General features: G+C 39.0%; 1 protein-coding gene across 12 annotated transcripts in view; it reads left to right on the top strand.

Moving 5' to 3' along the window:
- The window catches only part of LOC144959991 (AMP deaminase 2-like), a 90,749-nt gene that overhangs the window by 56,543 nt on the left and 22,113 nt on the right, over positions 1-12,093 (top strand). For 6 of the 12 annotated variants that reach the window (XM_078892902.1, XM_078892896.1, XM_078892898.1 and 3 more), the window contains 2 exons: positions 3,298-3,502; positions 4,619-4,808. In XM_078892902.1, coding sequence (XP_078749028.1) covers positions 3,298-3,502; positions 4,619-4,808 — 395 coding nt within the window. Of the gene's footprint in view, positions 1-3,276; positions 3,503-4,618; positions 4,809-12,093 lie in introns of all 12 variants that reach the window. The other 6 variants (XM_078892899.1, XM_078892895.1, XM_078892894.1 and 3 more) reach the window with 1 other exon arrangement.

Raw genomic sequence — 12,093 nt, 5'->3', positions numbered from 1 at the left:
ATCTATCTATCTATCTATCTAGCTCTCTCGCGAGATCACATCCACTGTTTTTGCTTCCTTCCCTCTCTCATTCTCTCTTTCTGCCAATTAATTTTTTATATGCCCATCACTCCCTCTCTATGTTGATTTATTTTTATACATATATCTGTATATTTCCCTTATCTTTTATGATTGATTCTTTACCTAACCTCTGTTATTCTCTGTGTGCCGTTTTTATTTCTATTTTTTTTAATGTTTTTAATTGCTTTTGTTCTTTCTTTTTTTTTTAATTAACATTCTCCTTTACTCATTCTTATTGTTCATTTTCCTCCTTCTCTTTGACCATTTCATTCTCCTCCTCCTACTCCATCATCATCATCATCATCATCATCATCATCATCATCATCTTTTTTCACCAATGACACCATTGACAGTTACATCATCATTATCACGTTGTCGTTTTGTTCTCTTCCCCCCCCCCCCCCCCCCCCCCCATTTTTACACACATGCCACTGACACACTCGATCCATTTTTATTTTATTTTTTTTTCGTCTACCCCTCCCACTCCATACCCACACCCCTATCTCACCACCTCCTAATCTCCCTTCCTTCCTCTGTTCCATTATCACAAATCCCTAACTTCTTTTTACATCGTGTGTTCTATATGTTTAACCCCTCAAAAGCTGGGTTCCATTTCAGTCTAATCTGGCGTCCTGACGTCATCATATCTTGCACAGTTTGTCAATAAATAGACCAATCCGTAACCTGTATACGACAATTGACTTAGTCAAAACTCGAGTTGCTTTGGGGTTTTTTGTTGTTTTGTTGGGGTTTTTTTTTTTTTGTTTTGTTTTTTTTTTTTTGTTTTTTTTTTATTTGGCGGGGAGGGGGGGGGGGGGTCTGTGGACTTTAAAATGTATCTGACAAAATCAATTTCACATCTTCAAAAAGGAACATAATAGAATAGTTGACACGGAGGTGTTATCCGTCAAGAGTCATTGTTTGTAATTTTGTTATTGGTTGGAGAAGGGTTTGATAGTCCGAAACGTCCCTCCCGTGTTTCAAACTATTTTTGACTTATTTCAAATCTGTTAAATAGGCATATATTATTATTATTATTATTATTATTATTATTATTATTATTATTATTATTATTATTATTATTATTATTATTATTATTATTATTATTATTATTATTATTATTATTATTATTGATTAGAAGGTTGTGTAAACAATTGAGGAAATGACTACATATTTGGAAACAACTCCAGTCTCGTAAAGAAAAGGTTAAAGCAGAATAAGACATCTAGGAAAGACAAGCTGTGCCTTTCTTTTCCCAGAAGGTGGAGGGCATGATATGCAGATGTACCACCCTTACGTTATAATATAGAGATTTTATTTTTTCTCTGATTTATTTATTTATTTTGTTTTTCAAGATTTTATTTGGGTCCAAGTTTGGCCCAAATTTGATGATTTTTTTTGATTTTTTTTTTTTTGCCCCATGCATTTTCGGATATATTTTTTTTATATATGCAATAATAATGTTACTGGAATTTTTAATGATCAATCGGTCTTATAGAGGATTAGATCCTTGGGGTGGAGTTGTTCCCAATTTCTGTAATGTTAAATTGATATAATGGACAGTGTAATACGTGCTACCAGTCGAAAGATAGATAGACCTTGCAGATATGCCAATTAATTAAATTTTGTCGATAGCCTGTAATTACTTTTTTTTCAGGTTAGAAAAAAATACCACGTATTTTGAGTCAATACAGATTTTTTTTCTCTTGAAATTTTAAAATTTATCTTTCCCCCCCCCCCCCCCCCCCCCTTCAAAAACTCCATATTTTTTGTCCTCAGCTCTTCTGAGTTATTAATATTATCCAATTCTGTTATGCTGTTGGTTTAATTGTTTTATTATTCTTGCCATTATTATACTCTGATTAGTTCGTTTGTATAGGGGTTTTGGGGGGGTTTTTTCTCCTTTTATCGAAGGGCGACTTTTTTTTTCTTTCTTTCTTTCTTTTTTTTTTTTTTTTTTTTTTTTTGAACGGTTTTTTATTTACTCTGTAAACTAAGCTTTTAAATAATTTCTTTTGTCTTATTATATTATTTGATTTTATGTCTAATACTGAATGAATTGGGCGGATTGGGATTGTTTATACGTGTTATCTCTCTCTCTTTACTAGCTATTTTTAGAATTTCCCCCCCCCCGAAAATTCACACCCACCCAACACAAAATAAACTTTTCCTAATGAAACAAAAAAGTAATAAGTGAATTCTATACAGAGTGTTGCTCAGCAAAATTAGTTCTACAACACAGTGTTTAGTATTTATAGCTGTAATCAAAGCATTTCTTTAAATGTTGTGGTGTACAAGAGAAAACGGAATCAGAAGACTGTCGGTTGCATCGTAACGAATGTGACGATTTTCCTATGGGTGGTAAGGAAAGGGTTAATGTTTCTGCTTACTTGGATAAAATTGAATTGCCCACATGTATAAGTTTAAGTGAAATAATCAGGCACTGTCATACGGACCCAAAAATAAATCGGTTGTGACAAAGGGTCGTTTTTACAATGTTCGATACTAAAATACAAAATATATTGTTAATTTCAAGACCTACTGAAACGATGTAGTTATCAATCAGTTCCCTTGCTTTGAATAATGACAAATCACCCCCCCCCCTCTCTCTCTCTCTCTCTCTCTCTCTCTCTCTCTCCCTCTCTCTCTCTCTCTCTCTCTCTCTCTTTCAAAAATAAAAAAAAATAAATAAAAAACGAGAGATTACCACTAAAAGATGAGTGAGAGAAGCTTATGAAAAAATGTTTGAACTCTCTCCTTATCAACTACAGGAAAATCGTCACATTCATCACGATGCGATCATTATTTTTCTCATGCACATTTATTTTGGTCCATCACAACATTCGGAGAAATATCTTTGTTATAGTTACAAAAACCTCATGCCCTGTTGTTGTGTATGGCATGTAGGTTATTCCTTTTGAGTTAGAGTTGTTGTTTGTTTGTTTTTAAAAGTCATTTTGTATGTCGGATGGGTAAGACATTTTGGGGAAAATCCGAAAAATGGTCGGTAAGGAAAAAGTTTAAAAAGTATGAATTGATGTTGTAGAATTGATGCCAGTAATAGAGCCTTTTCCGGGGACTCAAATATAAACCATATAGCAGAGATATGGAACCAAGATGTTAGTTATCTCTCCTAGACCATCATAACAAGCAATTTTAAATCATGTCCATGCCATACACTTTATCCCTGACTCCCTTCCTCTTATAACCTCACAGTGTCATCTCCAACTCCAACAGCACATCGTCTGGCAGCCACGGAGACGACAAGGGCCAGCCACCCAGCGGGGCTCGGGCCGCCGGCAACAAGCCGCAGTTCAGCGCCCACCTGATGCCCCACATGGACTCGGACATCCCTTCCCCCGTGCAGCACAAGCTGGAGGAGGAGTACGACGTCTTGACCGATTTTCAGCGGATCAACATCTCAGGGGAAGACGCGTCTGGGGTCAGCTGGTGTTTTTTTTTGTTGTTTTTTTTTTGGTTGTTTTGTCTTGTGTATATGTGTGTTTTGTTGTTTTGTTTGGGTACTTTTGTTGGTTTTATTTTTATTGTATATATTTATTTATTTTTTTTGCTTTTTGCTTTGATCATCATTTCTCATCATCATCGTTCTTATCATTATCATCATTTTATAATTATTATCACTATCATCATCATTTAGCTCATTGTAAGTCATGGAAGGACCTCTTGAGAAAGAATTTTTTTGTCATTTTTTCTCCACCTTCTTCTTCTTCTTCTTCTTCTTCTTCTTCTTCTTCTTCTTATTATTATTATTATTATTATTATTATTATTATTATTATTATTATTATTTTTATTATTATTATTATTATTATTATTATTACTATTATTATTATTATTATTATTATTATTATCCTCCTTCTCCTACTTTTTCTTCTTCCTCTTCTTCCTCTTTTTCTTCTTCTTCTTCTTCTTGTTTTACACCTGAGTGTGGTGAGAGAATGTCAGTAAAGAGACTTTTCAAAGGACTCCGCTCAACGCCGCACAACGCGGGACTCAAACCCAAGACCTTCCAATTTGAAGGCGAGTGTCATACCACATGTCCACATAACCGTACATCAAGACCCCCTTAATGTTATAAATTAAAACATAATGATAGTGTGTGCTTGACTAAGAAACTCACAACATTGCCATATGGAAGTTTAACGGTCCAACATAAAACCACGTGTAACCATGAACATTTATAGTCTGGTTTAATACAGCTTAGTGAGAATTACTCATAAACATGGATGGCAAAAAAAAAACAATAACAAAGACGTGAGTGACGTTACTTACTTACTTACTTATCCGAACCAGCGACCACCTGAGCTCTAGCCCTTCGGTCTTGTGCCATGACGTAGAAGTTAGATGTCTTTTGTAGTTGTTCCAGGTGACTATAAAGTGTGTTACTGATGCTTGGATTTGGTGGGAGGAATGTGCATCTCAGGTCTTCAAGAGGTTGACATTCAAGCAAGTGGTGTGTTACTGTTTCATTGGGGTGTTGACATAGGGGGCAGGAACGTGAGTGACGTTAAACTGAAAGCTATCGTTCTCTTGTACCAGGTTCCCTTCCGAGACCTCCAGCAGGCCTCCAAGATGTTGGTCCGGGCCCTGATGCTGAGGCGGAAGTACATGATCCAGAGCGGTCAGATGTTTCCCGGCGTTGCGGCCAGGTTTTTGGAGAATTTGGAAGGGGACACGGCGTTTGCCGGCATCCAGCACGGTAGCGCTACAAGGGTCACAAGCTTGGAAGGTACGTAGGTGATTTGGGACCTGTAGAGGCTTCTCAGACCTGTGTTGATGGTTAAGAATTTTGTAGAGATGAGACGTCTTATATTGTGTATAAATCATTGTGACCAATCGTTTCAGAATGGCATTGTGTCAGTCGATCTAGTTGGCCTTAAATTCAATATGGGAACAAAAGTGTCATATCAAAAAACTAGTTCCTATCTCATTGGAAGTGTAAATCGACTCTTCCGGAGGACTGAATAAATACCCTATGTAAATAATCTTCTGATTTCAGAGTTATTGCGAACAAAAGTGTCATGTCAAAAAAACTAGTTCCTATCTCATTGGAAGTGTAAAACCACTCTTCTGGAGGACTGGATGCATTCCTTATGTAAATAATCTTCTGATTTCAGAGTTATTGTGAACAAAAGCGTCATGTCAAAAAAACTAGTTCCTATCTCATTGGAAGTGTAAAACCACTCTTCTGGAGGACTGGATGCATTCCTTATGTAAATAATCTTCTGATTTCAGAGTTATTGCGAACAAAAGTGTCATGTCAAAAAACTAGTTCCTATCTCATTGGAAGTGTAAAACCACTCTTCCAGAGGACTGGATACTTACATTGTGTAAATAATCTTCTGATTTCAGAGTAATGGTATCTTATTTTCTAGTCTAAATATATGCTGGTCGTCAATAAAGATCATCCTTCCTCGCTCTTTTTTTACGTCCCGTCATCCATAGAATCTGTTTATACATCCTGCTATTAAAATAGTTATCCCACCTTATGATTCAAAAATGTAACCTAGCGACTGTATTAGTCCTCTGAGGGGCTGGTTACATACACACATACTACCAAGGATTTTGGAACCTGAAAAGTAGAAGGTGTGACGTCACGACTTTTTTCTCTCGCTATTTTAAGCTGAGCTTATACAATTTTAGTTACAAGGAATGCCTTCATTGAAAAGTGTGGGTTTTGTTGGGGTTTTTTTTTTTAATATTTGAAGATCATTTTGAGTTCAAACTTAATTTTCCTTGTCTAGATTATTCTGACACGATATCATTAGTTTGTCTCGATAGATCACATTCGATTGTTTTTAGTTTTAGTTTACTGTTGTCAATTAAAAAAAAAAGAATATTTATACTATTAAACTTGATATATAATTGATTTTTTGTTTGTTTTATAAATGGTGGATAGACACAGTCTCATCTCACGACCTCGAACCTCTGAAACCTGCAGACAAGCAGGGCATTCTAATAAAGAGAAAATTTTGAGAGAGATTGGGGGGGGGGGGGGGGGGCTTTTCCTTTTTCATTGAGTGTATATTATAATTCACCAGAATAGGTAAAATCTTCTTCCACAAATTCGAGCCTACTGAAAAGGGTGTAAATGATTTGACATTTGTTAGTGGTCACGTATAGTCTTGTGTGTCCCAACGTGAAAAAAAAAAAGACACAAGAAAACCCCCCAAAAAGAAACAAACACAAATCAACAGAGAAAAAAAAACCCTGGAAAATTGTGTGCATGTTTTGGGGGGGGGGGGGGTATTTTTCTTTATTATAGGAGGTAAACCAATGTCAATGATCATCTTATTATTTGAATGTCTCGATCGATGGAGGTAATTTATTACTAGGAACAGAGGATTCGTATTATCGAGAAGTGACTGTACTGTGCATAGTGTAAGATCGCTGACATTAAAAATAATAAATAAATTAAAAAAGCAACCTTTGTTATAACAACACTCGTTTTATAGCGCTTGATCACTCAGTGTATGAATGTAGTAACCTTTGGAATGCCGAGAATATGGTTTTTGAATTGACAGCTTATATGTGACCAATCACCTCGAAATGGTAATTATGATGAAATTAATCAGATGTCAAAAAAGGGATCCAAGAATCAAAATGACAAAAATGTGAAATATTTTAGTCAGTTTACTCACTCAACCCTAACACCGACTATATCCGTTGTTTACCCGGGTTACTTTTACCCCATGCCTAGTTATTACATTTTATTAGACAGATTATTGGCAGCAGCCTCTTACGGTTCTCACACTACTATGTTATGACAATCGACCCAATCAGCAAAGCCCGGTCCGCATTCGTGCACGTCGCGAACCTGCCGGGTAGCATCGTCACAACACACCGTTCGACTAGATGCTCTGCCGTCTTGGGCTCTTGCCTACAGCGGGGACATATTGGACAGGTAGTAAGACCCCACCGATGTAACGCACTTGCCGTTAGGCAGCTCCTCGACCGAAGCCGATTCGCAGCAACCCATTGTCTCCTCTTACTGGTATCAAAGCCTGGCAACTTCTCACCAGGCTTAGAGGAGTGTACGTCCCCGCCCCCACGAGGGATTGAATTCGTCCAAACCGACTTCCATCCCGTAGGTGCAGCTCTAGACGTAGTCAGGGATTCTGCGTACAAGGGTTGCCGGGACTTATTTCGGCTCGAAACGGGGGCACCGTCCATTATGCGCATCAGAGGGGTATCTCCATTCCCTCTCTCTTTGATCGTATTATCAAAGCTAAGTTAATGGTAGTTGAATAAAACTATCTATGTACATGCTCATTTTTTCATACATTTTTTCCAATTTTGAAAAGTAGCAAAAATCTCTAGGATTGAGTGAGTTAATAGATTATATCAGAGAGCGTAGAATAACGAGAGACTTTACGAGGTCGCGCAAGGCGTATCGAGCCTCGTGTGTAGCAACCAGAAGAAGTCAGGTAAACATTTTATCATCATGGCGGCGAATATGAAAGAAGCAAAGAATACGCATTGTCGTTGGTGTTCTGCCCCAAACTGTAGCAACTCCAAGAATAAAAGGCCTGATTTGTCATTCTTGCGCTTTCCATCGGACCCCAAAATGTGAGTAAATCACTATCTTATAAGCTCTTTGTTTGGTTTTTAAAAGGCTATACTATGAATGTGTTAAGGTAATAGATACTAATGTGTGTAGTATGTGTGAGCGTATATAATATGCCACAATGTTGTTGTTTCGATCCCACGTATTTATGAGTTACTTAAAACTCTTACTAGTGCCAGACGTATGAATCTACTTGTTTGATTTATCTGGTGAGGTGCCCGTAAAGAGTATTGTGTTTATGGCAGCTTTGGTAACTACGTTACATATATATACAGTCCTCTTTGGCTACACACAACCGCTACAATTGCCCCACCAGTTATAACAATAAGCCGGTGGGTCTTGTGTGTGTGTTTTGTTTTTTTGTTTTTTTTGTTTTTTTTTTGTTTGTGTGTGTGTGTGTGTTTGTGCGCGCGCGCGTGTGTGTGTGTGTATGTATGCATGTGTGTGTGTGTGTGTGTGTTTGTTTGGGTTGATTTTCTATTTCTTCTACTGCACCTTAATCTACCATCCTAAACTCCATCAAATACCCTTACTGCTGTAAAAATTAACGATGCAAAACGACCATTCAACGCCACAGCGGGTATCCTGAGATGGCGTTATAAGTGGATCAGTATCATTCAATTTTAGTGAATAAATGCGCCTCCTTTTGTTATAGAGCGTTGTGATTTTAGATGAAGCTCATTAACTTAGGCATGATCTACATTGTAACTGTACACAGCCGTGTGAAATAGGCATGTTTGCTTTTTTAAATTCTTTCTACAGTAGCAGGCAGTGGCTCATCAATTGCCGTAGGAAAGATCTGGAGAATAAAACACCAGAATACCTTCACATTCACATCAACTGCTTCATTTGCTCTGAGCACTTTGAACCTTGCTGTTTCAGCAAAACGGCAGTGAAACGTACGGTCATTCTCAGGACTGCTGTGCCAACCATCTTCAACATTCCAAATCCTCCTCCTAAGCTTACTCCATCACGACCACCCCCTAAAAAGCGTAAAATTGATGATTCTGCAGAATTACCACCAGAGAAACCATTTACCTCACCTACGACCTCTCAATGTCATCCAGTGACGGATGTATCCGAGACGAAAGAGGAACGTCAAAGAAAAGACAGACTGAAGAAGAAGCTCTGTGCTCAAAGGTCAAAGAACTGGAGACTACAGAGGAAACTCTCCAAAATGACAGAGAGTTCCCCTCATCAGCCAAACTCCTGTGCGGCAACTAGCTCTAGTGCAGAACCAAGTTCCGAGCAACAACATGGAACTGAATCGAACAGCCTACAGGCTTCACTTGAAAGTGTTGAACAAACCCTTCGTCTTTATTTACCTCCCCAAGCCGTTTCCTTCATCGTGTCCCAGGTTAGAGTTGGACAACTTCCAAAGAAATCCAGACGATGGAGTTTCCAGGATAAATCATTTGCACTCTCCCTTTTTCACGCTAGTAAAAAGGCTTACAGTCTCTTGCAACGGCTTTTTCAGTTACCATCTCCGTCTACACTTGCCTTGGCCATGAAGAATGTACAGATTGAACCTGGACTCTGCCCGAACATGCTCAACCTGTTCCAGATAAAAGTGGAAGCAATGTCACCAGTGGAACGATCTTGTGCCATTGTTTATGATGAAATGGCCATTAAGTCCGATCTGTCGTATGATCCTTCTAGAGATCTTGTGGAGGGATTTGAGGACTATGGATTGTTGCTAGGAAGATCAAGAAAACCAGCCACCCATGCTCTTGTCTTCATGGTGAAAGGACTTAGCACGAAATGGAAGCAACCATTTTCTTATGTGTTATCTAATGGACCAGTGAAGGCTGACATGCTTCTTCTTGTTCTTGTAGAAGTGGTGAAAAAAGTGATAAATCTAGGTCTCCATCCTAAAGCAATGATATGCGACCAAGGATCAAACAACCGGTCAGCATTACAACAGCTAGGAGTCTCTCAAAGCCGACCCTTTGTCATTATTGAACATCACAAGGTCTACGTTCTTTATGACCCACCACATCTGCTGAAAAGCATTAGAAATAACCTGCGGAACTCAGGATTTAGGGTGGCTGGAGACACCATTTCATGGGATTACATCCGGCAATTCTATGAAATGGATTCTTCAAAGCCCATCAGATTAGCGCCTAAACTGACAAGCCGTCACATCAACATGCCAGTTTTTGCTAACCTTAGGGTGAGTCTAGCAGCACAAGTCCTGAGTCATACAGTCGCTGCTGGTATAGCCACTATGGTCTTTCATTCTTCTCTTCCACAAGAGGCATTGCCAACTGCTCATTTCATTGAGAACTTTGATCAGTTGTTCAACGCTTTCAACAGCAGATCACTGAGAAGCAAAGGGACAATGAACAATGCGATGTCGGCACATTCCAAGCACGTGACTTTCTTGGAGCAGACAAAAATCTGGTTGGAAGGCGTCAAACCCCTGAACAAGACAGGTAGTCTGCCATGCCTGGAAGGATGGAAGCTGTCAATCGAAGCCTTGCTCCAACTCTGGCAACACCTGCGAGATTACTGTAGGTTCAAGTTTCTTCTGACAAGTCGCCTGAACCAAGACTGTTTGGAAAACCTTTTCTCCATCATCAGGGCAAAGGGTGGACACCGAGTAAATCCAACTTCTAGGGAATTCCGCCTGGCTCTGCGCCAGACAATGGTTGATGCTGTTCTCGTCCCGGGGGGCAACAAAAACTGCAAGGATGACATCGATACCTTCTTGTTCAGTTTTGAAAATATGGCATCAATGGGAGCCCAAAGCACCGTCAGAACACGACTACAGCAAGATGTTCCTCTTCCACTTCAGCAAGTAATGAGAGCCGCTCCTCCCATGCTCACGACAACCGAGACTAGTTCTGAATTACATTGGAGGTTACGTTGGGATGAAGTTGAGAGCCAAAAAAAATCTTCTGTGTGAAAATTGTAAAGAGGATTTAATACAAGCACGGAGCACTCAAGACCCATCGCATACGTTTATCTGCAAGAAAAATTTTACCACGGAAAACGAGGGATTGTGTGCGCCATCGCATAAATTAATGTATATTCTGACGGCTGCAGAACATGCATTTCGATGCTACATTGACCCCTACTTGTACAAGAGAGGATTAAGAATGTACCTGATTAGGAAAGTGATGGAGGCAACATTAGAAACAGGATTGGAATGCAAAAAGGCCGTGAAGCAGTGTGATATTCACTTCCTCGTCATCAACCTTTTCGTCAATGTGCGCCTTCATCACCATGTGAGATGCAAGGCAAGTCAAGAACAGACCTCCAAATCCAATAAGTCTATTGAAAGGAAAGCGGCCACCTTTCAGAATAAGTAGGAAGGGCAAGCATGCATTGGGTAAGCTTCATACTCACTTCCATAGACTTTGTTATCAACCACCCCCACATCACCAAATCACCCCCCCCCCCCCCCTCTCTCTCTCTCTCTCTCTCTCTCTCTCTCTCTCTCACACACACACACACACACACACACACAGACATACAAACACACTCCACCTCTTTAGTGTTATATGAATTATATTCGCTCAGAGAAGATGCGAGATTCCTCATAGCCATGCATGATAGAAAACTAAAGCAAATCCATCGATGGTTTCCAGAAAGTAATTTGTTTTGCTCACAGCATCATGGGAACAGTTCACTTGAAGTTTCTACATGAGAGAGAGAGAGAGAGAGAGAGAGAGAGAGAGAGAGAGAGGTGGGGGGGGGGGGGGTCAGTAGGGTTGGGGGCGTGTGATTCGCTTGTTGTGTCTATGTCAATTTGATGTACGAGTCCTCTCTTGTTGTGCCCATGTCAAATTTCCTTTTCGGGATAAATTTTTAAGTTAATTTTCTTTTATCTCATCTTATCTGATAATGTTTGTATTCAATATTGATACCTGGACCTCGATCCAACGGCTTAATAAACTGTTTGATGTTGTGCGAATTATATATCCACTACATTCCATTACTTCTCTCGCCACCATGTGCCGGTGTTTACCTGTCTTGGTTATTTATAGCTCGCTCCTCGCCGCATACGCAGTCACCATCCCTCGCTAACATTGTTGTCACCGACGAAGTCGCGTGACTTCCCGTCCGTAAAGCCTCTCTATTATCTACGCTCTCTGATTATATATATTATTCATTCTCTTCAATAAAACATAAAAATGTAACCCATGTCTCCATATCTATTACTATAAAATCAGTTTTTTTGCATCTAAACCTCACCGACATGATAACGTTTTGAGCAAATTGGTCACATATCAGTGTGAGTCAGTTTTGGTATACAAAGTGATAATAATAGTAACATTCTGTACTCACAGGAAAGGTGTCATGTGCACACTTAGCTCATTATTCAATTTTTGATCATTTATATTATTAATCAAGGTCAAGGTCGTTTTTAAAAAGCACGATGATACTTTCATCGTTGTGGTCTATTTTAATTGCACTTATTTTTGATTGTATTTTGTTTGAT

This window comes from Berghia stephanieae, chromosome 14 (assembly GCF_034508935.2).
Source record: "Berghia stephanieae isolate SIO BIC M18660-M18661 chromosome 14, UCSD_Bste_1.3, whole genome shotgun sequence".
In the NCBI taxonomy this organism is placed as follows: Eukaryota; Metazoa; Mollusca; class Gastropoda; order Nudibranchia; family Aeolidiidae; genus Berghia; species Berghia stephanieae.
Note: the sequence above shows the minus strand (reverse complement) of the source record. Positions and strands in the feature narration are given on the sequence as shown.